The sequence below is a fragment of the Crocodylus porosus genome, unplaced genomic scaffold (assembly GCF_001723895.1).
Source record: "Crocodylus porosus isolate Cpor-Errol unplaced genomic scaffold, CroPor_comp1, whole genome shotgun sequence".
In the NCBI taxonomy this organism is placed as follows: Eukaryota; Metazoa; Chordata; order Crocodylia; family Crocodylidae; genus Crocodylus; species Crocodylus porosus.
Window position 1 is genome coordinate 28,949,699 of NW_017728918.1, and position 13,346 is coordinate 28,963,044.

Consider the following 13,346-nt stretch of genomic DNA (forward strand, 5'->3'; position numbering starts at 1 on the left):
GAAGCGGGGTACAGGCAGGACCCACTTGCCCCAGCCCCTGCTCCTACCTGTGCCCCGCTCCCTCCCTCACTGCTGGGGCCTTGATCTGCCCCCTCTCTCCCCCGTGGTGAGGAAGGGAATGGAGCAGGGGTGGGCTCTGCACAGCAGGGGTGGGCAGCAGGATGGCGCTGCGAGAAGCTCATCCAGGGGACACCTGGCGCAGGGAGGCGGTGGCGGCTCCTGCCGCTGCATGTACTGCAGGAGGGCATGGGGGCTGTGTACCCCATATTTGTGCAGGGGGTGAGGGTGGGCTGTGGCCAGGCTCTTCCCAGCAGGGGGCGGGGCTGAGCTGTGCTTGGAGTAGATGCCACATGGCAGCAGTGCAGGGGGGTCAGGGCTACAGCAAATTTTGAGGTGGCTGCAGTCCCTCTGTAACTCCCTTCCCAGCACTGCTGTTGCCCACTGCCAAGCGCAGCCTGGCCCAGCCCCCCCTGCTGAGAAGAGCCCAATACAGCCCCAGCAGCCTGCAGTGGCAGCCCACCCCATCTTGCGCAAACCTGGGGGTATACAGGTGCCTCCTGGGGTGCAGGTAACAGCAGGAGCCACCCCCTGGATGAGCCACTTGCAGCTCAGTCCTGCCCTGCACCCCAGCTGTGTAGCACCTGCCCAAGCTCCACTCCCTCCCTCACCACTGCGCACACACGTCCCTCCCTACCCCTGCTCCAGCCACTGGAAATCTACTGCTGGGCTGCCTTGTGGCCCTACTGCAAAATTCCCACTGATTTCAACTGGAGAAGAATTAGGCTCCATCACTGTAAGAATCCCAATATTATGCAGTTTCCAATCAAAATAAACTTGAAAAAGCAACTTGTCTCCAAATATAACAAAAACAGTTGCTAAAGGAATTGTATTAGCAAATTTCTAAGCAAGTGTTAATTAACATGATTATTGCTGTCTAGACAAGATTTCTAGATCATGATAAAGATTTGTGTTTACCTTCTGATTTGACTCTGGCACTATACATGAGATATCTCTGTGGCGATCCAGGAATCGTTCAAAATCCTCATCACTGATAACAAATTTCTCTGCTTCTCTCAGAGCATTTTCACCTACGTTCTCCCCATCAATGAGCAGACACTGGAATACCTGAAATACAGGGTATATCTGATGATATATTTATTTATCGTTATTGCCATGGAGCTCAGGACATGACTGGCACTGTTGCTAAAGGAGAAAACCAGCTGTATCATCAGTGAAGACAGTGAAGTCATATCACAGAGCATAAAACAAGCATAAATAAGAGAAAATGACAGTGTGAAATCCTGACAGCAAAGTCAGTGAGAGACTACCATCTGTTTGAGTGAAGCTAAAATTTTGCTCATAATTTTCTTTCAAATAAAGACTTGATATTCAACTTATACCAGTTTAATTCTGGTGTAATATATTTTTTCAAGGCAAGTACAATTGTGTAACAATAGTGTAATGGAGAAGAGAATCAGGCTCTTGCTTTTTTCCCCTATGACCTGCCTGCTGTTGAAAGTCTTTCATGAGCTTTGCCCTTTTAGAAGCATGTTATCTTTACATGCTTTTTTTTAAAGAAGTAGTTATTAGTATTTTTTAATGGAAAATACACGTTATAATTACTACAGTGTGCTGAGTCTTCTTTGGGCTTTTTTTCACATTAACAGCATGGCACTTGTATGTTTTAGCTGTAAAAAGGCATTATTTTTCCAATTCTTTTCTATCAAAAAACAACTAAATCGATATATCATGAAATAACATATCCTAAATACCATAAAGAAAAAATGTTTGGGGAATGCTTCAACCTGTCTAGAAATTCACTGCACAAGAAAGGCTCTAATTTATGAAAATGAAAAATATGCAAAAGGAAGATCATGCAAATGGAAATGGTTCTAATTAATGCAACTGGAAGATCTGTCCATCATTTTCCCAAACTGTTCCTTCTCCCCTGGAAAGGGAACACATGATTCTGTATTTCTGACTTACCTTCCAACGAACAGGGTTCAGTGCTTTAATCTGTTCATTCATGTCTTCTTCCACATTAAATCTATTAATCACTGAATTTAATTTAAAAGCCACGCCATATTCTTGACACCATTTTCTCAATTTTTGCAGATTTTCAACATGGCTTTTTTTCCCTTGCCCACGGCCAATTAAAGCATTGACTTCCTCATCAAAACTATCACAAGAAATTGCCAGGATGTCTAGGTATTCACCTGAAAAGAGAAAACAATTAAGACAAAATAATATAATTTTTTTCTCGTATGCAATTTATCATCCAGCACTGTCCCTTTCCACCTTCAAGTACACCTTCAAAATCTATCATGATACCTTACTAAACAGGACTGTAGGAATAGACTGTACTTCAAGTGGCATGGCACACCCTTCTTCTTTACATAGTCGATGGGTGCATCTATATACCCGCTGTTAAGGTGAAACAATAAACTCTGGCTCATGCTGCACCAGAGTTTGTTGCTCCCAGGTGCCACATTTACACATGTGCCAGAGACTCCAGCATGTTGAACCAGAGGGAAGAGGGCCCAGGGAATCAGCCTGCCAGCCCGGGGCCACTTCAACCAAGCTCAGTGTGCTGCATAGGGGCTGGCTGGGGTACAAGGGTGTTCTAGCTTGGGTTAGCTAGCAGGCAGCCCCAGCACTGAAGCATCCTCATGCCCCAGCCAGCCAAGGCAGCATCTATACATGTGATGCTGTGGAGTAAAAAACTCAGTAGCAGGATAGTACTTGTATTTACAAGGTAGCAAGAGGTTTACTGCGGAGCTAATTAGTCTACCTCACAGTAAACATCTTATGTAGACATGCCCTCTGTTTGGTAACAAGTTAAGGTAGTCTAATCACATTTGATTTAAAAATGCACATAAGAAACTTTATTACATATCTCTAGTTTCAAAGTATTTTATCTGGTTCTTGATTTTATTCACCATACATGTAGTATTAATAAACTATTCCCAAATAATTATTTTAATAAGCAACTTGGTGAGAAGCTGAAGTGAGAAGAGTCCTAAAACTTGTGTATTTTTTCAAATGTGAACTTTGTTTTTTCTTACCGTAATTCTTGAACCATCTTTCTCTAATCAAGCTGCCATTGCTCACAATGCTGACACTTGGTAACTTTAATTCTTGCTTGCAAAACTGGACCAATTTGCCCACAAATTCTCCTCTATCAGTCAGAAATGGTTCTCCTCCTGAAAAATTAATTTTCTCCATACCTAGTATATGAGAAAAAAGAAAAAGAGACTGTTTAGTTCAGATATATTAAAGTGTGGCAAACTTTTTCTCACAGCAAACTGCACAGAACGGATAGTGATGACTGACTTGAATAAATGTGATACTGCTGCTCAGTCACAATTCACAAGGCAGGATCTCATAGTCTTTTTGCAAGTCAACCCCTCTGAAGTAAATAAGCCAATTTAAAAACTTCCTGATGGAAACCTATTTTTTCTAGCAGAAGATCTGCTTTAGTTTGTAAACATATAAAATTCCCATGAACTACAATTGGACCCCAACTCTCTCTCACTACAGAAAATATCTTAGAAGATACTACCCAATGCAACTAACTAAAAGTCCAGGATTTGCAAATCAGGGTCAGCAGCATCAGTCCCTCGGTCTTCCAGGAAACAGAAAAATGCCAACATCTATGCCTAGCCTCTTGCATTTGGGTACCAAGATTTTTAAAAAATGACCTAGCCTTGAAAATTTGGAACAGCAATTTACTCCTTACTGTAAACCACATCTTTCACATGTCAAATTTGTCTTTTTTATTTTTTAAAATAGCTCCAGCTGCTATTGCAATCTGTGTATGCCAGGAGTCACCTATCTGCGCGACGCTTTGGACTGTGCTGCAGATCCAGAGAAGTTTCGGATGCTTTGGATGCTGAAGCAGCATGTCCAGATTGAAGTGCTGGCTTGTTTAGGATTTCCAAAGCAGTTTGGAGCTTCCGAACTGCTTAGGACCCTCTTGGAGATCTGGCCATAGGGTATAATGGGAAATCAATGAAATATCTGTAACTTGGTTGTTTTTTGTCTGATTTGGATGAAACTTGCAGGAGTGGTAGCCTCTGTGGAGAGCATGAAACCTGCCAAGTTTCAAGAAGATTGGTGCAGAGGTTTGGGGGGAACTGCACCCTAAATTCTTGAAAGCAAAACTCACGTCACATATATGTGTTACACCATAGGGGGGTGAAACTGCAGGGATGGTGGCCCCTGTTGAGGCCAGAAAGCCTGCCAAGTTTCAAGGAGATAAGTGCAGGGGTTTGGAGGAAACTGCACCTCAAGCTGCGGACAAGGAAAACACATAACGTGGGTGACACTGTGTGTGTTAAAGTACAGCAGGATGAAAGCTGCAGACCTGATAGCCCCTGCTGTGTGACAGCTGTCAAGGAGATACGTGCAGGGGTTCTGGGTTCTAGGGCCCTGCAGCTTTAGCTGCTGACAGGTAAAACTCGTGACACTTCTTGAAACTTGCCAGGCTTCATGGTCTCAGCACAGGCTACCACCCCTGCAAGTTTCATCCAAATCAGACAAAAAACCACAGCAAAGTTATAGATATTTCATTGATTCCCCATTATACCCCATGGCTGGATCTCCAAGGCGGCTCCAAAGCTTTGGAGTCACTTTGGCCAGATTGAAGCAGGAAACTGGTTTGGAGCTCCAGATCAGATCCCTGGCATCTGAAGTAGCTGGATCTGAAGCCGGGTCGAATAGCTGCCTGCTCACACAGGCCTACTGTGCACATGGTAGGCTGCAGCTATGTCTCATCTATCCCATAGATGCCACCGTGGGTGGATCTAGAATATTGAAAAGGGGGGGTGCAGATGGTAAGGTACCTCATTACCAGGGATCCTGGTTTTCTCCATTTAAAAATTGCAAATTCTCTGATTAAAACCCCAAAATCCGTGATAAAAATTAAAGGCCCTCCACAGCAACCCCCCAGTGCTGCTGGTGCCCTGCACTCTCCCCCACAGCCTCAACAGCTCCCCTGATGCCCCTCGCAACAGCCCCCCAGACCCACAGACAGACACAGACATGTAGGCACATACATGTAGACGCAGAGGCACACACAGACACTGACACCCACCCCAGCAGGTAAGTGTGTGTGGGGGGAAGAGGTGGGGCAGGATGGAGGAAAGGGAAGGTGTTGGGGGGGTAGATCAAGAAGGGGTAGAGTGTGCCCCTCTATCCACTCCCAGGAGCAGGGCCAGAGGGTAAGGGCAGGGGTGCCACTCTGCAGGCCATACACGTGCCGACTGGCTTGACAGGGGGTTTGCACATGGAGGCTGCCACCACTACTCTGCTACTGCACCCTGCTCTACCATCCCATGGCCACCTGCACAGCTTTGTGGGCAAGTGGCACAGGGCGCAGCAGTGGCAGTGCAGTGGCAACCACTGTTGCAGGCCTCATACGTGCTGCCCAACCAGGGGGTAGAAAGGAGGGCTTGCATGCAGCATCCACCACTGCACCACTGCTTACGCCCTGTGACCAACTGCACAGCTCTGGTGGTGTGGGCTGGTGGCGGCTGCGTGCTGGCTTGGGGGACTTAGCTGGCAAGTGCTAGGGAAGATAGTTGGGGGCTGAGGGAGCGGGGGTTGCTGCCAGCTTCAGGAGGCACACCACAGCCAGAAACAGGGCCAGGGGGTGAGGGCAGGGGTGCTCCTCTGTGGGGGGCTCTGCTGGCAAGCAATGCAGTACAAATCTTCCCACTGCCCCCGTGGAGCCATGCTCGGAGCTGTGCAGCCGGGCGGCAGCAGCAGTGTGGTGGCGGCTGTGGCTGTCACACAGCATGGGATGGTGGTGGGGATGGCTGCATGCCACCTGGCCACCACCACAGTGCCACTGCTGCCCTGTGGCCGACTGCACAGCTCTGGGTGCAGCTCCACGGCGGCGCGGGGAGGTTTTGTAGGCAGTGGCTGTCTCTGCTGCAAAAATTATTCTTCAAGAGCTTTGGGGCATAAATACCCTAGCTTAATGAAGGGTATTTACACCCGAAATGTTGCAAAGAAAAATTTTTCCAACTGTTTGATCTGGTCTAATGAAAGATTTCAGATTTACCCAAAGAACCGTGTCTGCCCGTGTCCTCAGACTAACACGGCTACAGCCTACACTCCTGCAGCCACTGCCAGGCACTTGGTTTTAAACTTTGTGTGGAAAAGGGATCCAAGGGGAGGGCAGCACGCCCCCGCTCCGCTCCTGGCTGTCACCGCGCGCAGCCCTTTGGCTGGTCTCTCAGGGCCTGCCCGGCTCCACCTGTGCCAAACCGCGGCGCCAAGCCCAGCGAGTGCCAAACCGCAGGAGCGATCAGCGAAGCCGGGTGCAGGGCGCGGATGCTGCCGTCTGCACCTCGGTCCGGCGCGTCCCCGTGCCCGCCCCCGCTCACCCGCCGCCCGCAGCATGGCGAGCCCCCGCCGCGCCTCCTCCAGGGGCAGCTCGAAGGAGGTCTTGGCCGTGTGGAAGCAGAAGCCGCACTTGTAGTTGCAGCGCCGGGTGAAGTGGTAGTTGACGCTGGTGGGGGTCGGGCCGGGGCCGGGGCCGCTTCGCCCCAGCACCAGCCGCAGCCGGGGCCAGACGTGTGCCAGGCTCCAGCGCAGGACGCTGAGCGGGCTCCGCAGGGCGCGCAGCAGCAGCGCGGCCAGCGCCAGGGGCAGGCGGAGCATCGCGAGGCAGCGCCGGGCGCCGCGGCCGGGCGGCTTTATAGCGGGAGCGGGCGGGGAAAGCGGGGCTGGTTTTGCTTTCCATTCTCCAGAAGCGAAACCGCAACCGCACTGCCGCCGCCTCCCGCCCCCGGGCAGGTGCTGGCTGGTCCCTTCAGCCCCTCGGCCGGCCGCGCCTCAGCGCCAGTCCGGCGAGCCGCGCTGCGCTGCGCTGCGCTGCGGGAGCCGGGCTCCTGCCTGCACGCGCGGGCCCAGCAGGCACAAGCCCGCCTGAGACCAGCCCCTGATGCTCTGCCCGCAGCTCGGGGGCAGGTGAGGCATGGCCCCGAGCAGCGTCCTGACCTTTGCCGCGGCAGGACCCCGTTTCTGGCCCCATGGCCTCAGGGTGGCCCCTCACTCCCACCCGTCCACTGATCTTGTCACCCCATTTGGGGTCACCACCTACAGTTCGGGAACTGCTGTCCCAGAAGAATTGAAGTAGGCTTCATAAGCCACAGAAGCAGGGGCGGGTAACTCGGCTTTGCCCCCCCAAACACGGGGCAGCGGTAGGGCCACAAGGCAGCCGGGCAGCAGGCTTTTGGCGGCTTCAGCGGGCGTGGGGAGGGAGGGAGTGGGGCTGGGGGGGGCAGGCGCTGCACAGCCAGGGCAGGACGCAGGACTGAGCCATGCGTAGTTTGTCCAGGGGGCACAGCTCCTGCTGCTACACGCACCCTGGGAGGCACAGGGGTTGTGTGCCCCCAGATCTGCGTGGGGCAGGGCAGCCTGCTGCGGTGGGCTGGGATCAGGGCTGTGCCAGACTCTTTCTGGAGGGGGAGGGCTGGGCCGCACTGTACTCAAGGCTGGCGGCAGCATCACTAGGAGGGGGTTATGGGGGGGAGCTGCAGCCACCCCAAAATTCGCCATAGCATCTCCAGCACCACTGCCACCGTCCCAAGTGTAGCACAGCCCAGCCCCTGCCAGGAAGAGTCCAGCGCAGCCCCAGCCCTCAGCAGCAGGCCACCCTGCCCTGTGCAGATCCAGGGGTATACGCCCCTCCATGCCTGCCAAGCTGTGTGCAGTGGCGGGAGCTGCCACCCCCTCCCTGCACCCCCCAGACAAGCTGCTGGTGGCTTCATCTCACGCCCACCCTGGCTGTGCAGGGTCTGCCCCAGCCCTACTCTCTTCCCCCTCCATAGCCCTTTCACCTTCCCTTGCCCCTTCCTCCACAGATTTACCTGCAGGGGGGTGCACATGCACACACATGCTCAGCCCCCCCCCCCAAATAATTTTTTTCTCCATCCACCTTGTACCCAAAGGACAGGATTGTCCTCCTCTCTGTGGCAGTTTTCAAGCCTTGGAAATAGCATTTTTGTCATTTCTGAGCAGGCTGAAATTCTAGCATTCCTGCAGTGTGGGTAAGTTTGTATGTGACTACATAGGCATATTCTTTGGGCACATCCAGACAAGTGTGGTCGTACGGTATGTAGGGCTGCAAACATGTTTGCAGCCCCACATACTGCACAGTCCAGAGTTCTCCGCACTGCAAGGGCATGCTGCCGAAGCGTGCGCTGCTCTGGTTTTTTTCCACATTTTTATTTTTACCTTTGGATATCCAGGGGTGGACTTCTGCACAATGCCCCTCGGCTATCCCACTCCACCGCACATCTAAGTGCCTTTTTTCAAGAGGCATCCCTACGTGCAGGCATCTCGTCGCAGAGAACAACCCGTGTCATCCACATGTTCCATTTCAGTGTCTTCACTTCATTTCATCACCATTCTCCATGTCCCTGTCCTCACTCATTTCTTCTTGAGTCTCCATTTGGTCCTCCTCGCTCATCCTGTCTAGATTCCACAAAGCAAGGTTGATTGCACATAACCCAATGCCCTAGGTCCATGATAATTGCTTTTACCAGATCAATGATAAGCACACCCAAGAAGAATCTACCCAGAAAATGGTAGATAGCTGTTGGGTGTGCCTCCTCATTCTCAGGTCACTGACCTTTGAAAGAGACATCTAGTCCGAAAAAAGACCTAACCTCAATAACCCTGACTTCAAACCAACCTCTCCCCAGAAAAAGCAGTTGCCCTGTGAGAGCCCTGATTCCATTTCTCACAGTGCTGTGGATTTGAGTTGCTGCCTACATTTTGGATCTTAGAAAGGTGCTGATAAGGTGCATGTGTTGTCATCAACAGGGTGTATTTCCTCTTTAATCTCTGAAGATTACAAAAATAATAATTCAAATAACATATGTGGAGGTTATTTGAAAAGAAAAGAAAAATGGCAAACTCAGAACCACCCTTCCTACCTTGCGGTTGGAGCCAGAGCAAAGTATCAGAAGTGCAGAATAAAACCTGTACAGATGAAAAATCTGGTACCTCTCATCAGATGGGTAATGTTTTCCCTCTAGGAAGTAGAATAAAAGGCAGTCTTAGACACAAGCATACTATTCTAAACAGGATAAATGTGCCTCAGTGGATTACAGTCAGCTCTCAGGAATTGCAGCCTGTTACTGTAGTAGCATATGAGGACAGCTGAAGACATACTGAAAAATCCTTGTATGATTATAAATGTATACAGATGCACCTGATATCCTGAAAGTGTTAAATCTCATGATGGCAAGATAGACTATATTGGCAAAATTGTGCATTGTGTTACAGGGAAATAACTGCTGTGCTTCTGAAATGAGAAAACATTTAACAGATTCTTACTTAATAGCTGATGAAAATAATACTTTAATATTGTCAGGCAGAGAAAGTAAAGTTAAAAGTGATGTTTGGGATGCACAGGACCATCCTTTTGAAACTTATGCTCGTAGGGAAATGTACCTTCTAAACATATTGTAAAAAAAGAATACCCCCAAGGAGTAAAGGACTAATGTGTCCATGAAAACCTTGTTTTTGTGACAGTTCTCAGGGATCAAGTCTTCGGTGAAGAAAACTATCATTAAGCTAAGCTTCAAAAAAGTTTTATTTCTGAAAAAGGCAGTGGTAATGTAAAGGCCCAAAAAGCACTACATTCAGCCACTTACAGGAAAGGCAAAAATTGCACAAGTGAAAGGGAAGATATTTCAGTCATCTACAGACTCACTGACTTTTCCATTTACTAAATGGCTGTCATCCTTGGATCAATGAACTACCACTACCACCACTACCAGTGTCCAGGATATGCTCCCCCGGGTGCAGAAATTTGGCAGTGGGGGAGCACTGTCTTTTAATATGGCCACACTCCCCACTACCAAATCACAGAATCCCAATCCCTGCATGGTTGATTGGAGTTAAGCTATACCCCCTTTCTCCCCAGGACCAGGCACCCCCTGCTTCTGGATCAGGGCCAGGACAGGTCATGCCATACCTGCTTCACTGTCCATGGGACCAGGATGGGCTGGGCCATGCTCCCTTCCATCCCCAGGGTTTGGGCCTGCCCATACCCCCTTCTCCCACAGGGCTGGGCCATACTCCCTCCTTCCCACTGGGGTTGGACAATGCCTCTTTCCCCCTGTGGGGCTGGGTCAGGCCATGCTTTCTTCCTCCCCACTCCCCCCCACCCCCCGCACAAGGCCAGGCCATGCCCCCTTCCCTCTCTGTGAAGCCAGGTCAAGCTCCTCTCCCTGTGAGGCTGAATTGCTGCCAACCTGCCCCCTGTCTCCCCACTCCTTTCTGCACAGCTGGATGGTACTCACTGTGCCTGCCTGGGCACTGGATTGGAAACACTGTTTGGATCCAGCGCACTGGGCAAAAAGGTTAGACACCACTGGCATAGAGCAGTGCTTGGAAATATTTTTGGGGAATGGGTAAGAAAAACTAAGCTCCAATCTGAGCCACTAGGAAGTCCACTAGAATGCCACTGAAGACAGCTCCATGGGCTGCATCCAAAGGGTCTGCAGGCTAGATCCACTCCATAATCTGTAGGTTGTTAGCTTCTGGCAGCAAGAGAGGCAAGGGCTTTGGGTGGAGGACAAGGGGCAGTAGGGTTGGGGGGCAGGGGCTTTGGGTGGGAGGCAAGGGGCATTAGCAGGGCATCCTGCCATGTACCCCTTGCCCTCATTTTGTTCTGCTGCCATGCCGGCACTCCAGCACCTTCCGAGGTAGGCATTGTGGTGTTTTTCAGCACTCCGACCAAAAAACGTTGCCTACTCCTGCCCTAGGCTGTTAGGGAACGGAAACTGCAGACTGAGAAAGGTTTCCTAAAGACTGGAAGAGGGCTAGTGGATTGGGACAAGGCTTTTGCAGCAGCATAGTGACCTGGGGTTGGGCTTAAGTGTTTTATTCAGAAGCAGTTTGTTGATGTTTGCTTTCTTACCTGAGGTTTGGGCTATGGTTTGAAGGCCATGCAGCGGGGTGCCTGGGGCGGGGGGCAGTGGGTATAATGTAGGTTAAGGCCTAGAGAAGCGGAGGGGCTGCAATCAGTGCCAATGACACACAGGTGCCTGTGAGGCACTGAATTTAGTTTGTGGGATGGATGGTCCTTTGGCACAAATAGGTTCATGTATTCAGCTCAGGGAGTTGAGCTAGGTATAGTGCAGATCCTGTAGGGGCATTCAAGGACTCTGGGAAGAGCCTCTCAAGGTAATGTAAGAATTGCATCAAGGCATGGCAGGAAAAACAGTGATGGGGAATTATCCTGAGGAGCTGGAGTGGGGTGGGGAGTTCAGCTATCCGGGGTGCCATGGCTACCCTCAGGGGCTGGTGATGTTAAAAGGAGAACCTGGAACCTATACTCTCCTGTTTAGGTCAGGGATGGAGAAAGGCACGTGTGCACATTGCAGTTTGGAATTAATGTAAGCAGGTGTTGTTGAGCTTGTGTTTGACTAGCCCTCCAATGCTATCCCACAATTTTTGGCACATTTATGCTTTCACCTGTCTAATAATTAATTTCCCAATAGCTTCCTATGAACCAGAAGCTACATGCTGTTTTAGGTACAACTAGTCTCTTGTTTAAGGGTTGTGGCCTGATAGCAGGGTAAAAAAGAAGGGTAAATTGTCACCGTGAGGGTAACTCATGGCCACAGCTGGCAGCAGTGTGTTTCAGGTAGAGATGTCTACCCATGTCAGGAAAGTCATGTTGGCAATCTGGCAAGTAGCGCGCGTAGCTGCCATATTGGAATCCAAGATGACTACAATGATGGCAATGTTACGACTGATCTCAGTTCATACAATGTTGGTTAGTGGGGGCTGCAATATTGACCAAAACATGAATTCATGGCAGCCATCTTGGATTCCAATATGGCAGCACATACCCTACTTACCAGATTTGCAATATGTCCCTGCAGAAAGGGACACAGGTAGACCACCCCTACTCGAAACATACTGCTGCCACTTCTTGCAATGAGCTGCCTTCAGCAAAAAAAAATCTAGGGACCTTATTGGTCAATTTATACCCTACAATGAGCCTTGTTTGTGGCCTGCTCCCAGCTCAGACAAACAGTAAGTGCCTACCTAGTGAGTTGTTAGTTGGCCAGAGAAAGACACAAGTAGCATTTAACTAACATACAAGAGAGAAAAATAGCTCCGCTGGCTTATTGTTATCAGAGAAGGCTTTGGTTTGCTTGTCCTTCACAGATTCCTGAATAACAGCTAGAAAATGATGTTTCAAACAGTTTCTTACAGAAGCTGTCATAAAATTGCCTAAGACTATATTTGTCTGGCCATTACTACTTCTAGTTTCTGTTTCCAAGCTAAGGAAAGTGAAACTGAACCAGAGAAAGCTAATCTATGCCTAGAATTACTGTGTAACCAGGGAGTTGTGAGTACGCCTGCATTTAAGTAACAGCACTTTCCTGCTCTCATTTAAAACACAACAAAAAACAGCAACAAAAACACCCCCTTACCCTGTGTTTTACTTTATAAATCATTTAAGTCTGTAGCCATAGTATGCAACTTTTGAAAATTAAAATTTTGGGTCAGATTTACCAGACTCTATCTGTCTGGTACTGCTCTGGTGAGACAAAGCCATAAATCAGATTTAATTGGTCAATTTAATTGGGTTTCTGACTTGTATCACTGGACCAATACAACGTAGAGTACATACGGATCTAGTGCATTCTATCTGGAGACCATGTGTATCTAACCATGGTTCCCAAGGAAATCAGTGAGAATTTTCCCATTGATTTCAATAGGATACAGGTGAGCCTGTATTTTATTCTTCATCTCCAGCTCCATATTACTAGGGACAATTTCAAGAATACGGTTTTATTTGTAAGAATTCATGCGTTCCTATGGGGAATCCCTCCTGAGTACCAAAGTGACTTTCAGTTCTGCACCTTTTATCTGGATAATATTCCCGGTGAATGCCAAAAGCATTATGTCCCGGCTCTGGGTGGACATTTACATGGAAGTAAATAGTGGTGGCACATAGAAGACTGACCACAGAGGAGGAAGCTCCACCTGCAGATATTGATGGGACTAAAATGGGATCTTTAAGTGAGACCTGCCTGATGTCTACCTGTTGCTGTGCAGCTCTTACATTTAGGATACCAGCTGTTTTTTAGTGATGTTTCTGCATTTTACGCAAGCCTAATACAGCCCTAACCTTTTTTTATTAGAAAGAAAAATGTGAAGTGTTAGGGGAAAGCTTGGGTCAGAGACAACATTATGGACTCTGTGTGGAGGACACATGAATAAAGTCCAACGGTCACAAACTCCTGCAAGACCATTTTAGGCTGGACATAAGGAAAAACTTCTTTATAGTCCGAGTCCCCAGG

General features: G+C 49.2%; 1 protein-coding gene across 1 annotated transcript in view; it reads right to left on the reverse strand.

Annotated features, from left to right (window-relative positions):
* RSAD2 (radical S-adenosyl methionine domain containing 2) overlaps positions 1-6,669 on the reverse strand; it is an 11,894-nt gene extending 5,225 nt beyond the window's left edge. Inside the window, exons 1-4 of the mRNA XM_019538145.1 lie at positions 6,393-6,669; positions 3,066-3,227; positions 1,987-2,216; positions 976-1,125 (exon numbers count right to left, since the gene is read on the reverse strand). Of these exons, the coding sequence (XP_019393690.1) occupies positions 976-1,125; positions 1,987-2,216; positions 3,066-3,227; positions 6,393-6,669 (819 nt within the window). The remainder of the gene's footprint in view (positions 1-975; positions 1,126-1,986; positions 2,217-3,065; positions 3,228-6,392) is intronic.
* Positions 6,670-13,346: the final 6,677 nt, after the last annotated feature.